This window comes from Melospiza melodia, chromosome 5 (assembly GCF_035770615.1).
Source record: "Melospiza melodia melodia isolate bMelMel2 chromosome 5, bMelMel2.pri, whole genome shotgun sequence".
In the NCBI taxonomy this organism is placed as follows: Eukaryota; Metazoa; Chordata; class Aves; order Passeriformes; family Passerellidae; genus Melospiza; species Melospiza melodia.
Window position 1 is genome coordinate 89,678,490 of NC_086198.1, and position 22,108 is coordinate 89,700,597.

General features: G+C 54.7%; 1 protein-coding gene across 1 annotated transcript in view; it reads right to left on the reverse strand.

The window, feature by feature from the left end:
* ALMS1 (ALMS1 centrosome and basal body associated protein) overlaps positions 1-16,283 on the reverse strand; it is a 56,873-nt gene extending 40,590 nt beyond the window's left edge. The window contains exons 1-2 of the mRNA XM_063157766.1: positions 16,147-16,283; positions 8,871-9,036 (exon numbers count right to left, since the gene is read on the reverse strand). Coding sequence (XP_063013836.1) covers positions 8,871-9,036; positions 16,147-16,194 — 214 coding nt within the window. The 5' untranslated portion in view covers positions 16,195-16,283. The remainder of the gene's footprint in view (positions 1-8,870; positions 9,037-16,146) is intronic.
* Between the last annotated feature and the right edge of the window lie 5,825 nt (positions 16,284-22,108).

The following is a 22,108-nucleotide window of genomic DNA, read 5'->3' on the forward strand; positions in this document are numbered from 1 at the left end:
AAGATCCCCAAAGATCCCAGCTGCACATCCCCAAAGATCCCAGCCCCACAGTCACAAAGATCCCCAAAGATCCCAGGCCCACAGTCACAAAGATCCCTAAAGATCCCAGCTGCACATTCTCAAAGATCCCAGCCCCACAGGCACAAAGATCCCCAAAGATCCCAGCTGCACATGCCCAAAGATCCCAGGCCCACATCCCTAAGGACCCCAGCTGCACATGCCCAAAGATCCCAGCCCCACAGTCACAAAGATCCCCAAAGATCCCAGCTGCACATCCCCAAAGATCCCAGGCCCACAGTCACAAAGATCCCTAAAGATCCCAGCTGCACATTCCCAAAGATCCCAGCCCCACAGTCACAAAGATCCCTAAAGATCCCAGCTGCACATCCCCAAAGATCCCAGGCCCACAGGCACAAAGATCCCCAAAGATCCCAGCTGCACATCCCCAAAGATCCCAGGCCCACAGTCACAAAGATCCCCAAAGATCCCAGCCCCACAGTCACAAAGATCCCCAAAGATCCCAGCTGCACATCCCCAAAGATCCCAGGCCCACAACCCCAAAGATACCCAAAGATCCCTAAAGATCCCAGCCCCACAACCCCACAAGAACCCCAAAGATCCCAGCCTCACATCCCCAAAGACCCCAGCCCCACAACCCCAAATATCCCATCTGCACATCCCCAAAGATACCAGCCCCACATCCCCAAAGATCCCCAAGGACCTCAGCCCCACATCCCCAAAGACCCCACCTCCCATCCCCAGTGATCCCAGCCCCCCATCCCCAGAGACGCCCAAAAATCCCAGCCCCACATCCCCAAAGATACCCAAAAATCCCAGTCCCATATCACCAAAGATCTCAGCCTCATATCCCCAAGGATCCCAGCCCCACATCCCCAGAGACCCCAGCCCTCCATCCCTAAAGACCCCCAAATATCCCAGCCCCCATCCCCAGAGACCCCAGGTGCAGGGAAGGGGAGGGGGTCCCACCCAGAGCCCCCTCCCTCCAGGACTAAACTCACCTGTGCCAACCCCAGGTGTGCAGCACCCACCCTGGCACTGCCATCCCAAACCTCCTCCTGTGCCACCCCACCCTGCCCAGCCCAGCCAGCACCCCGTGCTGATGGCCAGGGGGGATCACACAGGGATTGGATCCCATCCCACCACCTTCCACCTTCCAGCCCCAGGATCCCACAGCTCCTTCAGAAACTCTGATTCCAGCCCAGGCTGTGTGCCATTGTTTTCCTGAGGGATTCAAGTTCAGGTAGTGCTCAAACCCAGCAGGCAGAGATGATTGCTGCAGCAATTTTAGTTTCTATCCTGCATCTCTTTGCTCTTTGGGGTATTTGGGGTTTTTTTTCCAGTTCATTGCTTACAAAAACAAATGGAAATTGCTCCTACCACAAGAATAAAACAACTCTAATACATATGGAATTATTCGTGGGATTTAGACATAACTGTATGCTTGGAGGGAGTTTCTCCTTTCCTTAACTCTGAGCTGGTGTCTGAGAAGTGTAAATAACCACAGACAGGTCTGAGGGGCGCAAAACAATACTCCCAATATTCTAAGCAAGCTTTTTATTTTTAAAGGGAAAGAGCTATTTGTGGTCAAGGGAGTGACTTCCTAACCCAGAAATGCCATTTATTTAATTCAGGCTCATTAGTTTTCAGCCCCTCAGACAAGCCACAGTCTGCAGCACTTAGAGGAGCATAATCATACCAGAAAAATGATCATTACAAACAAAAATCTCCAGTTTTCATTCCATCAGCTCCAGCTGAAGGCTTCTCCACCCACACTGCATCACCTGACCGGGGGCAGCCAACCACAAGGCGACCTTGCTCATTAATTTTTAATTTAATACTTCCAATTAACTTTTTAAAATTACTTTAGAACTCCAGGTAGTGAGAGGATAATTAGCCAGATAGAATAACTGAATTTGCAAGACCAAATATGATTCAAATGCATTTTTGGAAGCTTGGAGAAAGGAAATGAGATGTAGCTTCAAAACCTAGGTGTAAGCAGCTATTCCTGAGCAGTGTGACAGCAGGAGGAGCTCCAGAGGGCTCAGTCCAGGGCTGGATGGCAAAATGAGCTCTGACACACGTGCAGGGGTGACAAAGGAGAGGAGCAAAGGGCAGCACAGAGGGAGCAGAACCAAGGGAGGAAGGCAGGACCAAGGAGCCACAGAATCACAGAATGATGAGGCTGGAAGAGACCTCTAAGATCATTGAATCCAACCTGTGCCCTAACACTTCAACTACAGCAGCACATGCCATGTCCAATCTTTTTTTAAACCCATCCAGAGATGGTGATTCTACCACCTCCCTGGGCAGAGCATTCCAGTACTTTGTTATTCTTTTGGTAAAATATTTCTTCCTAATACCCAACCCATCCCTTCCCTAGCTTGAGACTGCGTCCTCTGGTTCTGTCAGAGACTGACCCCACTTGTCACAACCTCCCTTCAGGAAGGTGTAGAGAGCAATAAGGGCACCTTTGAGCCTCCTCTTCTCCAGGCTGAACAGCCCCAGCTCCTTCAAACGCTCCTCAAAACTCATTTGGAACACAGCAGCTCTCAGGGCCCTGCTCCACCAACAGCTCACCCCAAAGGGGGGGAGATGGGGCAGCCCTTGGGGAACAGTGGGGCTGGGGCAGGGACTGGGGGATTGAGGTAGTGAAGGACTGGGGCAGGGATGGGATTGGGGCAGGGATGGGATTGGGATGGGGCAGGGATGGACTGGGATTGGGGCAGGGATGAGATTGGGATGGGGCAGGGATGGACTGGGATTGGGGCAGGGATGGGATTTGGATGGGGCAGGGATGGGACTGGGATTGGGGCAGAGAGGGGACTGGGGCAGGGATGGGACTGGGATTGGGGCAGGGATGGGATTGGGGCAGGGATGGGATTGGGATGGGGCAGGGATGGGATTGGGATGGGGCAGGGAGGGGATTGGGACAGGGATGGGACTGGGATTGGGGCAGGGATGGGATTGGGATGGGATTGGGATTGGGGCAGGGATGGGACTGGGACAGGGATGGGATTGGGGCAGGGATGGAACTGGGATTGGGGCAGGGATGGGACTGGGATGGGATTGGGATTGGGGCAGGGATGGGACTGGGACAGGGATGGGACTGGGATTTGGGCAGGGATGGGATTGGGGTTGGGGCAGAGAGGGGATTGGGGCTGGGATGGGGTTAAGATTAGGGCAGGGATGGCATTGGGGCAGTGTCAGGATGAAGAGATTGGAGCAGGGATGGGATTGAGGCAGTGACAGGATTTAATCACTCAGAACCCTGATTTAAGATCAGGAACAGGGGACTGAGCTGATTCCCTGGGATGTCCCTCACGTCCCCCCAAACACCCAGAGATCAGAGGGGTGTGCTCAGGGCTGGCACTGACACAGCCTGGTTTACATTCCCAATTCCCAGTAATGAACTGGGAGCACACACAGCACACACAGCCTGGTTTACATTCCCAATCCCCAGTAATGAACTGGGAGCACACACAGCACACACAGCCTGGTTTACATTCCCAATTCCCAGTAATGAACTGGGAGCACACACAGCACACACAGCCTGGTTTACATTCCCAATTCCCAGTAATGAACTGGGAGCACACACAGCCTGGTTTACATTCCCAATTCCCAGTAATGAACTGGGAGCACACACAGCCTGGTTTACATTCCCAATTCCCAGTAATGAACTGGGAGCACACACAGCACACACAGCCTGGTTTACATTCCCAATTCCCAGTAATGAACTGGGAGCACACACAGCACACACAGCCTGGTTTACATTCCCAATCCCCAGTAATGAACTGGGAGCACACACAGCACACACAGCCTGGTTTACATTCCCAATTCCCAGTAATGAACTGGGAGCACACACAGCCTGGTTTACATTCCCAATTCCCAGTAATGAACTGGGAGCACACACAGCACACACAGCCTGGTTTACATTCCCAATTCCCAGTAATGAACTGGGAGCACACACAGCCTGGTTTACATTCCCAATTCCCAGTAATGAACTGGGAGCACACACAGCCTGGTTTACATTCCCAATTCCCAGTAATGAACTGGGAGCACACACAGCACACACAGCCTGGTTTACATTCCCAATTCCCAGTAATGAACTGGGAGCACACACAGCACACACAGCCTGGTTTACATTCCCAATCCCCAGTAATGAACTGGGAGCACACACAGCACACACAGCCTGGTTTACATTCCCAATTCCCAGTAATGAACTGGGAGCACACACAGCCTGGTTTACATTCCCAATCCCAGTAATGAACTGGGAGCACACACAGCACGGTTTACATTCCCAATTCCCAGTAATGAACTGGGAGCACACACAGCACACACAGCCTGGTTTACATTCCCAATTCCCAGTAATGAACTGGGAGCACACACAGCCTGGTTTACATTCCCAATTCCCAGTAATGAACTGGGAGCACACACAGCACACACAGCCTGGTTTACATTCCCAATTCCCAGTAATGAACTGGGAGCACACACAGCATTTCCAGGGCACTTGGCCCACTCAGCACAGCTCACTCAGGAATATTTCACTGCTGCACTTGGGAATATTGAGCACATTAATCTGCATACAGAATTGCATTAAGCATGCAAACCAGTGTTTTTTAAGAACATTAAGCAAGCTGGAATCTGAACTCTCTCAGCTCTGTTAGATGGACTTTTCCCCCTCCCAAATCTTGTTTTCTATTTAACATGGCACTAGTGAACAAATAATATTAATTGCAGTTACCAAATCAGACTTGTCAGCTCCCATCATGACACACTTCATGTGGCAGAACTGGCACCTTATTTTTAGTCATGCAAGAGAGGAGGAAAACAAGCTCTTCTGATTTCAGCTGAACTTCTCCACTTTGAATGAAAATGTATTCTCAAGCTAAATTCAAAAGCAGGAGTGATTAAAGAAAAGGTTTTTCCACACACAGAAAAATCTGGGTGTGCTTTGGAAATGAAGAAACAAAGAGGACTAAGGGAGGGAGCAGAAAATAATTGGGAAACAAAGCTGTCAAAAGCAGATGTTGCTAATCTTTGTGTACACAGATTAATAAAGCAAATGTGCATACACAGACACATACACACCCCATAAATCACAACACTGGCTGATAAATGAGTGCTTTCAGGCTCTATTATACCAACAAACACCTAAGTGCCACTCCACATTTGTTTTAAGAAGCTCAAAGAATGAAAAAGTGACTGAACATTCACAGGGAACTCCAGAAACCCCAAATCCCTCCAGAGAAGCTCAAGGATCAGGCAGGTGTTTGCCAACAACAAAAACCTCAGTGCACAGACCTTCAGCAGGGGGCAGGGGAGGGGGGCACGGTTGGGATGCTCAGGAGGGACCCTGGGGCACATTTGGGGTGCTCAGGGTGGGTCCTGGGGCACATTTGGGGTGCTCAGGGATCCTGGAGCACATTTGGGATGCTCAGGGTGGGTCCTGGGGCACATTTTGGATGCTCAGGGTGGGTCCTGGGGCACATTTGGGGTGCTCAGGGATCCTGGAGCACATTTGGGATAACCAGGAGGGATCCTGGGACAGGCACATTTGGGATGCCCAGGGCAGTTCCAGGAGCACATTTGGGATGCCCAGGATGGACCCTGGGGCACATTTGGGATGATCAGGGATCCTGGGGCACATTTGGGAAACCCGGGACAGCTCCTGGGGCACATTTGGGATGCTCAGAAGGGACCTGGGGCACATTTGGGATACTCAGGGTAGACCCTGGGTCATGTCTGGGATGCTCAGGGATCTTGGGGCACATTTGGGATGCCCAGGAGGGATCCTGGAGCACATTTGGGATGCCCAGGAGGGATCCTGGAGCACATTTGGGATAACCAGGAGGGATCCTGGGACAAGCACATTTGGGATGCCCAGGACAGTTCCAGGAGCACATTTGGGATGCCCAGGATGGACCCTGGGACACATTTGGGATGCTCAGGGATCCTGGGGCACATTTGGGAAACCCAGGACAGCTCCAGGGGCACATTTGGGATGCTCAGAAGGGACCTGGGGCACATTTGGGATGCTCAGAAGGGATCTGGGGAACATTTGGGATACTCAGGGTAGACCCTGGGTCATGTTTGGGATGCCCAGGAGGGATCCTGGAGCACATTTGGGATGCTCAGGGATCCTGGAGCACATATGGGATAACCAGGAGGGATCCTGGGACAGGCAATTTGGGATGCCCAGGAGGCTCAGGGGGCTGTGCTCAGCCAGGGCCAGGCCTGGAGCAGCAGCCTGGGCTGAAGCAGGCAGTGATGTCAGTGCTGCTCTCTCTCTGAGCTCCTGCTGTCAAACTGGGATTTTTCCTGCTGCCACTCTGAAGGCCAAAAGGCACCTGAGTGCAGCTCAGCGAGCAGGCAGAGCTGGGCCTGGACTCGCTCTCCCAGCCTGCTGACAAGCCTGAATGCCACACTCAAGCTGCCATTTGGGGGGATAAAAATGGAAGGCAAAACAAAAACAAAGCCTGGGCTCTGTCAAGCTGTTCCCCAGAGCAGCAGGAGCACTTCAGTACAACTGTCACTGTCACTCCTCCCCTCCTGACACGGAATCCAAGGCACTTTGTGAGGAGGAGAAGCAGGAATAAGTGAGGATTGCAGCTCCTTCCCTCTCAGCTCTCCCCTGTAGCTGGGAATGCAGAGCACACCCAAAGCCTGCAGCCCATCTCTAAGGAGCACAGATCAAACAGCACAGAGAGGTTCCCACAGCTCTCAGCACATTGCAGAGCCTTTCCTTGATCCTTAATTCCAGCTGCACTGCAAACATAGAGCTGCACAAATATCAAGAAGTTTTCCTTGATTAAATGGCTTCCAGTTCTGCATGTAACCACATGGGGAAAAGGGCTGTGAAACACCTGAACCACAGGAATGCTGCCCAGAGCATGGGCAGGGACAAGGCATGGCCAGCCCTCCACACCCTCCCACTTTGAGCCCTGTCCTGAACCTCACCTTCCTACCAAAATGGGATTTATTCACTATTCACCAACTCCCAGTGATGCACACACAGCCTATAAGCACCACACTGCCTGCAGACCCAGCTCTGAGACAGCCCAGGATGACTCTCATTCCATGAGGAGAAAAACCCTTCAAAAACATCCCCAGGTGGCTGCAATGCAGCAGTTCCCTGGTGCTGTGAGTGAACCCAGCCTGTGCTGTGCTCCCTCTCCCTTCTCCCCTCACTACCTGTCCTGCTTTGTGCAAAACAAACCTGTCAGGAGGTGCAAACAGGAACTTTTGGAACCAGAAGTTACCAAAAGCCAATTAATCTTTGCAGTGAGTGTTACAAGAGACAGCAGGGACATATTACAGGGACCTGTTGAAGGTCTCCATGGTGAGAGAATGATAAGAATCTTGTTTCTTGATCAGAAGGCTGGATTTATTGATATATGATATATAATACATTATAGCTATACTAAATAGAAATAAAGAGAGAAGTTACAGAGCTGCTAAGCTAAGAATAGAAAGAAAGAATCTATAACAAAGTTGTGTCCAGGGGCTCTGTCCCCAGCTTGCTCCTGTGATTGGCCCTTAATTATAAACATGGGAACATGAAACAATCACAGGTGCAATCCTATTGCATTCCACAGCAGCTGATAACAATTGTTTACATTCACTTTCTGGGGCCCTCAGCTTCCCAGAAAATGCAGAAATCTGAAAGAAAGGATTTCTGTGAAAAATGTCTGTGACAGGGACTGAGCCTCAGAGGGTTTGGGATGAACCAGGATCCACCCAAGGTGTTCCTTCTCCTCCTGCAGACTCCTTCACCAAGGATGGAGCAAAATCATCTCAAAAACTGATGGAAACCACCAAGAGCTTCGCATTAAAAAAATAAAAGTCAAATTCACAAACTCCTCGGGAGCTGCTGTGAGGAAATCCTACAGCAGGGATTTTTAAAAAAAGGCAGTTTTAATTCCATGCCCTTCAAGTGGGGTTTAAGTCCCAAACAAAGCCCAAAAAGCAGCAGCACACAGGCAGGCTGGCACAGGGAATGGCAAACTGCACAGCCCAAACTGCACAGCTCCACGTGCACTCAACTATAAGCACAGAAGGGTTATTTAAAACACCACAATTATGTTTTCTGCCTCTCAGTAATTGTGTTTGTGAAGAACACCACTGGTGTAGGAAAAGGCACCTTCATTCACCAACTCAGGCACACCCTGGCAAGGGGGGTTACAAAGGGAATGTCCTCATGGCCAGGGCAGCTCCTGCTCTGCAAAATGAACCCCTGGGCTGAGAAACTGCATTTGAGGCTGGGTTTGACCAGGATACTCTGGAAATGAATGGAAGCAAGGAAGCACAAAGGTGAAATGTTAAATGTTGGAGATTCTCAAGCCTTCTGTGACTGAGCTGCAGGGATGAGAAGGAGCAGAGACCCTGGCCGGAGTGGAGTGCCAGCACTGCAAATCTCAGCAACAGGAACTGCACCCAAAGCCAAGGGCAGCAATGAGGACTGGAACCATGGACTGCCTTGGGTGGAGGGCATTTTACAGATATTTCACAGATATTTCACAGCTATTTCACAGCTATTCCATTCCTGCCCCTGCCAGGGACACCTTGCACTGGCCCTGGACACTGCCAGGGGTGGCAGCTGCACTCAGGCTCACCCTGAATTCCACAGGAAAACAGAGCAAAGCTTCATCTGGCACAAAAGGAACTTGTTCATGTTAGGAGATCCAGGGAAGGCACACAAACCCTGCCCCTCATCCTGAGGGGAGCTTTGGCAACAAAATCACCCCAAACACACTTTGTAAACCTCACTTCCCGCTGAAGGAAGGTCAAATGCAGGCTGGGACTGAGTGAGCAGTAAAACACCCATTGTGCAGCAATCCCTTTGGACATACCCAGGGGTGAGGCAGGAACTGCAGCTCCAGAAGCTTCTGCTGAGGGCAGCAGGCCTTCCTCCAGCGTGGGCAGCTCCGACAGGTCCCTCCTGGCACAGCTCTGGCCCAGCTTGGTGTCCCAGGAGCAGCTGCTGCCCAGCTCTGCAGTCAGCCAGAACCAGGGCTCCTGGGGGGAGAAACACTGCTCATCATCATCATCATCAAACACTGCTCATCATCATCATCATCAAACACTGCTCACCATCATCATCAAACACTGCTCATCATCATCATCATCAAACACTGCCCACCATCATCACCAAACACTGCTCACCACCATCATCAAACACTGCTCACCATCATCATCAAACACTGCCCACCATCATCATCATCAAACACTGCCCACCATCATCATCAAACACTGCCCACCATCATCATCAAACACTGCTCACCATCATCATCAAACACTGCTCACCATCATCATCATCAAACACTGCTCACCATCATCATCATCAAACACTGCTCACCATCATCATCATCAAACACTGCTCACCATCATCATCATCAAACACTGCTCACCATCATCATCATCAAACACTGCTCACCATCATCATCATCAAACACTGCTCACCATCATCACCAAACACTGCTCACCATCATCACCAAACACTGCTCACCATCATCACCAAACACTGCTCACCATCATCACCAAGCACTGCTCACCATCATCATCAAACACTGCTCACCATCATCACCAAACACTGCTCACCATCATCACCAAACACTGCTCACCATCATCACCAAGCACTGCTCACCATCATCATCAAACACTGCTCACCATCATCACCAAACACTGCTCACCATCATCATCAAACACTGCTCACCATCATCATCTAACACTGCTCACCATCATCATCAAACACTGCTCACCATCATCATCAAACACTGCTCACCATCATCACCAAACACTGCTCACCATCATCACCAAACACTGCTCACCATCATCATCAAACACTGCCCACCATCATCCCTGTGAAACTGAGAGAAGCCAGCACTGAGTCTGAAGGGTTCCTACACAAACCCTCAGCCTGGAGTGTGGCAGGACATGGCTCCCCCAGCACTGCCCTGAGGAGCTGCTCTGCCTTTGGGGACACCCCCAGGGCTTACAGCTCCTTCCCACAGCCCTGCTGTGTGAGCCAGAGCTTCTGCACAGCTGGAAATCCAGGTTTTGATTCAGATAAGGCTGGTAAGGCTCAGCCTTTGGGCACTGAGAGCAGAGGGAATTCTCAGAGCAATCCCACAGCTGGCAACACATCCAGCACATCCCCTGGGACTGCAGCACAGTGCAAGGGCTGCACTCCACACACAGCACCTCCTGCTAATTGCAATCACCTAATTAACCCTCAGCCCGGGCCACAGCAGCTCAGCACACACCCTGGCAGCAGCACCTTCCTGAGGGATGGCTGATCCAGGGACACCCCAGTGATGGCTGATCCTATGAATATCCCAGGGATGGCTGATCCAGGGACACCCCAGTGCTCCTGCACTCCTGGGTCCTGCTGCTGCAGCTCCTCCCTCCAAGCAGGGCAGGGGAAGTGCTGGCAATGGGCTAAAAGGGATCATCTGCTGGTTAAAAACACAGATTATTGCTTTGCACTGTAGTGTGTGCTCAACTGCCTCAGGGACAATGAAATAATACATGAAATACATGAAATACATGAAATACATGAAATACTCAGGCCATCCCCAGCAGCAGAGGTTGGGCCCCAGCCCCTTGTGCTTCAGGTGTTCCTACACCCCATGCAGAATGCCAGAGTGCACTGGAGCAGGCAGGTCCCTTTCCCACCTCAGCCCCCAAACCTGAGCACCACTGTGTGCACAGCAGCCAGTCCCTCCTGGGGCACACAGCCTTCCCTTTCCCAAACCCATGTAAATCCAGTGTGTGCTCTGAAGAGGAGCAACACCCAGCCACACCTGAGCCACTGAACTGGAGCATCATGGAGCCCTGGGGTCCCTGAGGCTGGACAAGCTCTCCTGTGCCCAATCCCCCCTGTCCCCAGCCCAGAGCTCGGGGTGCCACCTCCAGCCCTTCCCTGGACACCTCCAAGGTTGGGAATTCCACCAGAACCTCCAGCAAAGCTCATCCCCTCCTGACAACCTCCCACCCAGAGGTTCTCCAGGCTCAGCTCTGCCTCCCCAAGCTCCAGGGGAGCTCCCTGGATAAACCAGGCATAATCTCTCCTGTGCTGCTCAGTACACTGTGCTGCACTATTCCAGTTTAATCCCTGTTCCAGAGAGCACCCCTGAGGAGATAACCTGGGTGAGACACTGCCCCACGTTGGCACTGGCTGTAGCAGGGCACTGAACCAGGCAGCTGCAAGCAGCAGGAAGGATTTACTAAATGAGTGTAATCATCTCTGAGGGCTCCCACACCATTTAAATCAAATGAAGGAAATTTAACAACGTTTTTCCTCCTGAAGTTCAATACATTGCTGCTAAATACATAAAGAGGGGTGAAGACAGAAATAAAGCTGAATTACAGCCACCCCCACAGCACACAGTGCCATGAATTGGGGAGTTGGAGAAGCAGCTCTGAACCCATGCTGCAGTTCATGGGCAGAAATATGAACATTATTGGGTTTTGAACTACCTTCAACAGCCAGGTTAGCTCTCCTTGTGTTATTCTGCCCCACAGACCACTGAGAATACCAAAATACAGAACAGGGGAGAAGTTAAAACCCAGGGAGAGAAAGGAGAGGGATCTCCCAGATACCTGATGAAGCAAAAACCCAGGGAGAGAAGGGAGAGAGATCTATCTCCCCAGACACCTGATGGCAGCCAGCTGATCTGCCAGGACATCACAAACACACTCTGGTTTCTGCCAGAAACCTGAGCGCAGCCCCAGCCCAGCCCTGCCAGCCCCACAGGAGCCTGTAACACCCCAGGGACTGAGGCCAGCCCTGCCTGGGCAGCCCCACAGCCCTTTCTGGGCAGGGATCTTCCCCAACAGCCAACCCACAGCTCCCTGAGGCTACTCCCTCCTGCCCTGGTGACTGTCACACAGGAGGGACACAGGACACTCTGCTCTGCACTGGGGCATTGCTCATGCTCAGACTGAATGGCAGCAATTTCACCTGCCCAAGCTGCTGGGCTGGGGCTCTCCTGTGGGCCTTGGGAAGCACAGAAGCAGCTCAGAATTCACCCATCTCTGGTGGAGGTGCCTTGGTGGCAGGAGGGAATGGATGGTTGGGTCTGGAGGGCACTGCTGAGTCCTGGCTGAGAAGGAGCCACAGCTGCAGCAGTTTGAGGAGCAGAGTTAATAATGGCAGAGATCAGAGCTGAATGGAGCTTCCCTGCCTGGCCCGGCTCTTCCCTGGCCCCCGGTGCAGTGAGAGCTCAGGGCCACTGGGAGTCAGCAGCCACTGCTGCAGGGCAGGGACAAACAGGAACTCACCTGGAGCACCAGGGACTGATCCATCTGGGAACCAGGGATCTGCCTGGAACACCAGGGACTGATCCATCTGGGAACCAGGGATCTGCCTGGAACACCAGGGACTGATCCATCTGGGAACACCAGGGATCTGCCTGGAACACCAGGGATTGATCCATCTGGGAACCAGGGATCTGCCTGGAATACCAGGGACTGATCCATCTGGGAACCAGGGATCTGCCTGGAACACCAGGGACTGATCCATCTGGGAACACCAGGGATCTGCCTGGAACACCAGGGACTGATCCATCTGGGAACACCAGGGATCTGCCTGGAACACCAGGGACTGATCCATCCAGGAACACCAGGGATCTGTCTGCAGAACCAGGGATCCACCTGGGAACCAGGGATTGATCCACCTGGAAACACCAGGGATGCAGCTGGAAACATCAGGGATCTGCCTGGAGCGGACACACACGTACATTGGGATTGATCCACCTGGGAACCAGGGATCCGCCTGGAGCACCAGGGATGGATCCACCTGGGAAAACAGGGCTGGATCCACCTGGAAACACCAGCGACCGATCCACATGGAAACACAGGGGTGGATCCACCTGGAGCACCAGGGATCCAGCTGCTCTGCCCCTGGGACTACAGACCTTCAGTCTGCAGGTCCCACCCCTGAGCACCTCCAGGAACCTTCCTCTGCCTTCTCCAAACCCTGTTGTGGCAGGGAAGCACCACTGCCTCCTCCTCCTTTTCCTCCTGCCCTGTGTGCCCAGCCCTGCCTGCCCCAGGGCTCCCCGGCTCAGGCCATCCTGCTGGCCTGTCCCCTGTGCTGGCAGCCCCAACAGGAGGGGATCCAGCTGGGGCCAGGAGGGAATGGTTCCCTCCAGAGAGCCCCAAACAGGACAAGGTCCAGCTGGGGCAAGGGAGGGAATGGTTCCCACAGAACCCCAAACACGAGAGGATCCAGGTGAGGCCAAGGAGGGAACGGTTCCCTCAGAGAGTCCCAAAGAATAGGAAGCGCCTCATTCTGTGGGTTACAGAATTCCTCCCCCTGTTACACCCTGAAGCCCAGAACACCTTTAAATTACCACAAACTGGGACATCACTCCCAGCCTCTCCTCAGTGAGCAAGAACTTGAGGGAAGTGTTGAGCAGAAGTTTTTAAAGCTAATTTGAACCCCAGTCCACTGCAGATCTGTGCTGGCTTGTGCCACAAGGTGTGACACAGGAAGGTGAGCAGGGCACAGCAGCACAGGTGACTCCTGCTTTGGATACCCTGGGAACTGCAGCCTGAAGCTCCCAAATACCAGAGGTGATTCCCTCAGGAAGCTGAAACCATCCCAGAAGGAACAGAGGGACACAGCAGAGGTGTGAGGGCAGCAGAGGCTGCTCTGGCTGCACTGCAGCCCCTGGGCTCAGCTCCAGCTGGGACTGCCAGGGCTCGCTGGGGTTGTCAGAGCAGCACTCACACCACAGCCAGGGCAACACAAACACACAGGGAGCAACGGCCACAGGGAACAGCAGCACCCAAAATGCACCACACACACTGCCCTGGGCTCAGCAGCACCCAAAATGCACCACACACACTGCCCTGGGCTCAGCAGAGCCAGCTGGCACCAGAACAGGAGGGGAATTCACTGCTCCCCAACAGCACAGCCTGGAGCCCAGCTGGCTGGGAACTGCCTGGAACTGCACTCCCAGGAAGGGCATTGCTGTTTAAATGCACAGGAGAACAAAGGGCAGCATCCAGCCCTGCTGTCCCTCCTGAGAGCACCCAGGGCAGCTCCTGCTGCTGCTGCAGGGCTGATGGAAACTGCATTAACCTCCACTGAGTGCCATGTCCCTCACTGTCAGCCTGGCCTTCAGCATGTCCCAGTGATTCCCATTCTTTGCTCCATCTTTGTTGTTTCTCCCGGCCTTTAAGATATCCCAGCTATTCCCATGGCTGTTACCATCATTTGTTACTTCCCCTGGCCTTTAGGATATCCCAGCTATTCCCATTGCTGTTCCCATCCTTTGCTCCACTTTTTGTTATTTCTCCTGGGCTTCAGCATGTCCCAGTGATTCCCATGGCTGTTCCCATCCTTTGCTCCACCTTTGTTATTTCTCCTGGTGAGACTGAACCTGCACCAGCCTGTCCTTCCTCCAGGGAATGTTTCTAGAAGTTGCCAAGGCATCTGCCTCAGGTTTCCACGTGGCTGCTGCACCTCTCTCTGAGCCCCTTCCTGGCTCTGGAGCTGTCACACCTCGGGATTTTCCCTCTGAGAACAGAGGGCAGTCACCACCAAGTGCCAGAACCACACAAGGACCTGCCCCACGCTCTCACAGGGTGCCAGCTCAGCAGGACACTGGTTCCTGCATGGCCCTGATGGGACAGCACTGCCAGGGATCTCCTCCCAGCCTGCAGCAGGGGTCTGAGCACAGCTGAGGGCACAGAGCATGTGAGCTCTGGTGGGACAGCATTGCAAGGGATCTCCTCCCAGCCTGCAGCAGGGGTCTGAGCACAGCTGAGGGCACAGAGCGTGTGAGCTCTGGTGGGACAGCATTGCAAGGGATCTCCTCCCAGCCTGCAGCAGGGGTCTGAGCACAGCTGAGGGCACAGAGCGTGTGAGCTCTGGTGGGACAGCACTGTCAGGGGCCTGAGCACAGCTGAGGGCACAGAGCATGTGAGCTCTGGTGGGACACCACATCCAGGGGTCTGAGCACAGCTGAGGGCACAGAGCATGTGAGCTCTGGTGGGACACCACATCCAGGGGTCTGAGCACAGCTGAGGGCACAGAGCATGTGAGCTCTGGTGGGACACCACATCCAGGGGTCTGAGCACAGCCGAGGGCACAGAGCTGTGTGAGCCCTCCACGGAGAAAAGGAGGCTCCAGCGAGACCTCCAGCACCTCTCTGAACTTAAAGGTGGCTTTTAAAAAAGAGGAACAACTTTTTACACTGGCAGATACTGGAAGGACAAGGGGGAATGCTTTAAATTAAAAGCCGGGAGATTTAGATGAGATGTTGGGAATAAATCCTTCCCCATCAGAAGGGGAGGCCCTGGCACAGCTGTGGCTGCCCCTGCACCCCTGGCAGTGCCCCAGGCCGGGTCAGAGGGGACTTGGAGCAGCCTGGGGCAGGGGGAGGTGTCCCTGCCATGGCAGGGTGGCACTGGCTGGGTTTGAAGGTCCCTCCAAACGCAAACCACGCTGTGATTGCTGAGTGCCGCCCTGTCCCTGCGTGCCCTGCAGGTCACGGCTCAGCAGCTGCACTCACCCGTCCCCGGGGCAGAACCAGCCCCAAGGGAACAATGCATCATTATCAGCCTGTAATTAACACAATGACAGAGCGCACAGCCTGCTGCCGGGACAGCAGGGGCGGTCCGGAGCAGGGGACCCTTATCCCGGGAGAGAGCCGGGCACCGAGGGACACCGGGGACACCGAGGGACACCGAGGGGCCGAGAGGGACGGGGGCCACCGGAGGGACAAGGCCGGGCTCGGGCCCTGCTGGGAGCCGGGAAGGGGCTCGGGCCAGCCGGGTCCCCCTTTCTGGGGGAAGTGACCCCTTAAGAGCCATTTCACAGGGCAGGGGGTGACACCGGCCGGCTGCCCCAGCCCCAGCAAGATAAGGACGCCGCGTGGCGCACGGACACGGGGACACACGGACGCGGGGACACACGGACACACAGGGACGGACACACGGGCACACACCGGGACACACGGGCACGCACATACATATACACACACAGAGGGACACACACGGACACACACAGGGACACCCATACACGCACGGACACACAGACACGGACACACAGACACACACACAACCGCTCCGGTCGGTGAGCGGCTGCTCCCGCCCGCCCGACCCCGTGCTCACCTGAGCCTGCTCCTCTTCTTTCTCCTGCTGCTGCTGGCCGTGCTCCATGGCGCCGGGCCGTGTCCGTGTGTCCCTCCCCCGTGTCCGTGTGTCCGGCTGTCCCCGTGTCCCGCCCGGTCGTCAGGGACTCGCGCCCGCCCCGCGCGCGCACGCGCCGGGACCGCCCCCTCCCCGCGCCGCCATTGGTCATTGCGGGGGGCGGGGCCGGGGAGCGAGCTCCGCCTCCCGCGCGGTGATTGGCGGGCGGGGAGCGGCGGGGCGGGGCTGAGGGAGCGCGCGCGCGCGGGGGTTTTGGCGGGCAGCGGAAATGCCCGGATGGAGGCGGAGGCGGGGCCGGCAGGGACCGTGAGGGACAGCGGGGCCGGACCGGACAGGACGGAGCTGCCTGCGGCACTTTCCGCTGCCTGGAGAGCTCCGCCCAGCCCGGCCGGGTCACTGCCCGGGATCCGGAGGCAGCCGCCGCCGGTAACGTGTGCCAGGAAAGCTCCCCCGTAATGTCCGGTCCAGCAGGGTCACAGCATGGCTGGGGCTGCAAAAGCCATCCCAGACCATCCAGTCCCAGCTGTGCCCGATGTCCCCTTGTCACCAGCCCAGAGCTCTGAGTGCCACCTCCAGCCCTTCCCTGGTCGCTTCCCGGGATGGGCACTCCGAGCCTCCCCGGGCAGCGCTACCAGTATCCAGTCACCCTCCTGTGAATAAAACCTTCCTGGTGTTTGTGCCCTTGTCCTGGCTCTGCCCTCTGCCAGTGGAAGCCATTCCCTGTGTCCTGTCCCTTGTCCCCGTCCTTCTGCAGCTCTCCCGGAGCCCCTCGGTGGTGGATGGACACTGAAATCCCACTGAAATCAGGCATTCTGAGACACTCCTGTGTGAGCAGGAAATGAGTGGGATTGTCCTACGTGGGAATTTCATTCAACTCTCTCCCAAGCTCTCCAGCGGCAGTGGGGGTCTCTGTTGGTCTGTCAGGAACCAGTCCCCAGCTGGGTTTAAAGGACAGACTCAAAGTCTGGGCAGGTGGAGAACATGAGATGGACCTCCCCATGGACACCTTTACATCTGCGTGTCAGTCCTGCATGGCTTCCTGATCCATGAAATCCTCCATTCTTCCTGATCCTTGACATCCTCCACGGCTTTCTGATCCCTGAAATCCTCCATGGCTTCCCATTCCCTGCCATCCTTTATCACTTCCCATTCCCTGCCATCCTCCCTGGTTTGCCTCCAGGTGCCCTGAGGGAGGGAGGAGCTCTGCCTTCCCCTGACACAGCCACACCCTGATCCAGCGGGAGGTGTCCCTGTCCATGACACGGGGGTTGGGGCTGGCTGGTTTTCCATCCCTTCCATCCCTGCCCATGACACGGGGGTTGGGCCTGGCTGGTTTTCCATCCCAGCCCATGCCATGACTCCCAGACTCTGTGATAAGCTCTCCCTGAGGCACTGGTTAACGCTCCGTGTTTCAGCTGGGGCCAGCAAAGGCACAGGAGGAATTTCCTGTTAAAAGCAGGATTCTGAGTTATTTTGGCTGCCCTGGAGCTGCAGAGCAGGGCCAGGAGTCCCGGGCCATGCAGGTTCCAGTGGCAGCCCCCCAGTCCCTCTGTCCCCATCCCAGCAGTTAAACTCTCCTGCTGAGTATCAGCAGTGGGCCCAGCTGTGCACACTGAGCAGCTCTGTGCCCAGCCAATAAATAACTGCACCCTCCCCGAGCAGGGAACTGGAAAATAAAGGTGCTTCCAGAGCATTTCCTTCTCCTGAGTTCTTTATTCTGCTCAGAGCAGCTCTCTGCCTGGTATCCAGCAGAACATCTCCCAAAAGGCAGCGTCTGCACGGGCTCTGCAGTGACTGGGGGGTTGTTTTTCAGCACCAGATAAATGGGAATGCTCCAATACAGCAAGGCAAACATTCCTTAAAATAATTAAGATGCTGACAAGAAAATGCAGCTTGATATTCAGAGCCATCTCCGGTTGCAAATGCAATTGAATGTGTTGGGCTCAGCCCGTCCCAGCGCTTATTTGTACACATCCCCAGACCCCTGGGAGCAGGGAGCAGCAGCCGTGGGGTGCCTGCCTGGGGGGAGCAGAGGCAGCAGGCACACAGCAAACCCCGCTGGAAGAGCAGCAATTCCTGCTTTATTTCCCTGGCAGCCCGAGGAGGAGCAGGCTCGGCTCCAGGGCCGGCTCTCCCTCGCTGAGCGCGGTGTGGTGCTGAGAACAGCTCCGAGAGGCACCTGGGAGGGACCTGCCAGCTCTGAAGGGCTCCTCTCGTCACAGCAGCCCCAAATTCTGTCACTGCCTTTATTTTTAGCAGAGCGATTCACAGGCAGGGAGGGAGGGGAGGAGGGAGGCTTGGCTGAGTGTTTATCGCTCGCACATCACACAGGAAGCTGTTCACATTTTTATTAATTGACTAACAATATCCAGAGACTTACTCAGGCTCAGATGGAAATCTGCTCAGATCCTTTCCAGTGAAATGTCACTTGACATGAAAATGGCAGAGGAATTTTTAGAAAGGCCATCGCTGGGGGAGATTCTTGGAGAGAGAAGAACCTGCCTTCCCCCGAAACTCTGTCAGCCTCAGGGGTTTAAAAGGTGACATGTAATATATTAAAATACAGGGATTGATTAATGTGCTAATTGCAGGGGAGAATATAAAATACAATCGTGACTTCAGATACCTTGGAGAAGAGGAATGTTTGAACATCAGGCCCTGGCTGGTGCCAGTGACACGTTAATTGCCAAGTTTTCAACGTGAGGATTTCTGTGCTCCAAGGTAGTTGGAAGCTCATCGTTACTGGGATCTGATCAACAGGATTCTTCAGCTGCTCTGGAAAACAAATCTCAGCTGCTTTAGTGCCTGTGCATTTCAGTATCTGGTACCTTGGGAACACTGACACCTGAGTGAGCCTTTCCCCTGCTTTGTGATTGCAGAAATGGACGTGGTTCCATGGCAGAGATCCAGGGAATCTCTACATCCAGCTCCCGTTAAAAATGGAGAGGAGGAGGCAAGGAGGGAGGATCAGGTGTGTCAGAGGGTGGGCAGCAGGAGCCAGCTGGCACAGCAGAGTGATGGGCAGGGGATTCCGTCAGCGAGGGGCACGGGGGTTCCCAGCAGCGGGAGGAGCTGGGCTGGCTGTGATCTGTGCCAGGGAAGCAGCTCAGATGGGGCTGCAGGACATGAAAGCAGGAATTAGGAATTAGGAGAGGAGGCTGGTGACAGGCTGAGCTCCTGAGCACAGCGCAGGCTCAGGAGAAAAAAGGCGAGAAAGGGAATGGAAGCATGAATGGGGAGCTGTGCTCTGTGCTGGGACACATGAATGGGGGGCTGCTGAGAATGGTGGGACACAGGAATGGAGGGACACAGGAATGGGGAGCTGTGCTCTGTGCTGGGAGCAGTGGGACACAGGAATGGGGGACACAGGAATGGGGGGCTGTGCTGGGAAAGGAGGGACACAGGAATGGGGGGCTGTGCTCTGTACTGGGAGCAGTGGGACACAGGAATGGGGGGACACAGGAATGGGGGGACACAGGAATGGGGAGCTGTGCTGGGAATGGAGAGACACAGGAATGGGGGGCTGTGCTCTGTACTGGGAGCAGTGGGACACAGGAATGGGGGACACAGGAATGGGGGGCTGTGCTCCATGCTGGGATCAGTGGGACACCAGAATGGGGAGCTGTGCTCCATGCAAGGAGCAGTGGGACACAGCAGCACAGGGCACCCGGGGCTGGGAGAGCATTCCAGCCAAGCTGGGAGCTGATCCTGCTCCTGGCTGCCTGCAGCAGCAGCAGCAAAGTGCCCTGATCACTGCAATCCAGAGGCTGCAGGCTTTATTGGCTGATTTCAGCTCAATCAGATTTAGGGATAAACGGGATCTGGGCTTAGCCGAGGTTTCTGAGCTGAAAAGAGCAAATCAGGATTAAACCAGGAAAACAGATGAATGGGATAGACTGATGTGAGGGACCTGGGCTCAGCAGCCCTCCAGCAGGGCTCATACTGGGGTATTGAAGGGGCAATGGCAGCTGTGTCCATGGCAGGGGATATGATCATGGAAAGGGTTGGGGTGGAAAACACCTTAAAAACCACCCTGTGCCATCTCTGCCATGGCAGGGACACCTCCCACTGTCCCAGGTACTCCAGCCCCAATGTCCAGCCTGGCCTTGGGCACTGCCAGGGATCCAGGGGCAGCCTCAGCTGCTCTGGGCACCTGTGCCTGTGTCCCTGTGCCATGGGGAAAGTGACACAGGAAGGTGCAGCCTGTGAGGGGACACAGCTCCTTCCAGTGAGCCCAGAAGTGCCCAGGAAAATCCCCAACGTGCCTTAGGTACTCTGGTAAGATGCCTAAAATGAGGGTAACTACACCCAGCTCTTGGGAACCTGGATCTACAGAAAGCCTGGGATTCCTCCCTGTGAATGGTGCTGAGTTGTTTAAAATTTTATTCCTTGTGCAGTGATGAAAGCCCTGCATTGGCAAGGGCTGGACCTGGGGGGAAAACACCCTCCAGGAGGGGCTGGGGATGAGCAGAGCCTCAGAGAGGGAGCAGGAGGGCACATCCCCAGTGAAGCTTCACTCTGAGGGGAGTGGGGATAAGCAGAGCCCAAGAGAAGGAACAGGAGGGTCCCAAATGAAGCTTCACCCTGAGGGGACTGGGAATAAACAGGGACCCTAAGGGAGGGAGCAGGAGGGCACATCCCAAATGAAGCTTCACCCTGAGAGGTTGGGGATAAGCAGAGCCCAAGAGAGGGAGCAGGAGGGCACATCCCCAGTGAAGCTTCACCCTGAGGGGACTGGGGATAAGCAGGGACCCTAAGAGAGGGAGCAGGAGGACATGACCCAAATGAAGCTTCACCCTGAGGGCCAGCAGGCTCCAGGTGCAGTCTGGGCTGTGGAAGTGTCAGCTGGGATGAGAGAAGGAGCTCCAGAGCCCTCCTGGGTACTGCTGAGCCCCAATTCCAGACTAAAGGGGAGCACTGGAGCTCCTCCAGTGACCCAGCATGGGCTGGGAGCTGCTCTGAAACGTCCTGGCCTGACACCCAGCCCTGCCAGTGCCACGGGCACAGCTTCAGGACGGGTGTCTTGACTCACATCTTATGCAACCCCTCTCCTCCCCAGGAAGTGAGAAGGAACCCATTAAATCTGCCCACACAGCGTCTCTAATGCCTGAGCTGGAAGTGGTGGGAATTATGATGGATATATGGAGCCCTTCCCCAGGTTTCCAGGCAAATCAGGGGAAAGTTCCCTCAAAAAATGTACAGCTAATTATGGATTTTCCAGCTGCGCTAATGTTTGAAGGGCTAAGTCTTTAATTAAATCAGAGGTTTACGAGTGAACGTTCCTGGTAGGAGTCTGTAGGGAGTAGCCTTTGAATTGGTAAATCAGCTCCTGAATAAACCACTTGTCAAGCTGAAACGCTGCGTTCCCTGAGTTCTGTGCTAAGTTTAAACAAGAAAATAACTGAATTTCATGGAGATGAAAAATGGCAGTGCTGGGAACTGGAGATTTGCACTCACCCTCAGGTGCAGTGCAGCTCCTGCAGAACATTTTCTGTCTGTGCCACCCCATCAGCTGCTGCTGCTGCTCCAGCAGGGGAAGTGTCCAGGCTCCATCAGCCCCTGCTCTCTGTGCTGCCCCAGCTGCCCCAGACACAGCCACAGCCCCTGGCAAGGTGGGCAGGCCCTGGCACAGATGCCCAGAGGAGCTGGGGCTGCCCCTGGATCCTGGCAGTGTCCAAGGCCAGGCTGGATGGAGCTTGGAGCACCTGGGAGGTGTCCCTGCCATGGCAGGGGTGGCCCTGGATGGTGTTTGAAGTATCTTCCAACCCAAACTATTCCATTATTCTTTAACTGTACTGGAGCATGTTAGGTACTCCAGCCCAGATGTGCCAGGAGTGCCCAGGTCCTCACTCTGACCTCCCTGATCCAGCCTGCAGCAGCCTCAGGGCTCTGGGCTGGGCATGGCCAACCCATGGCAACCTGT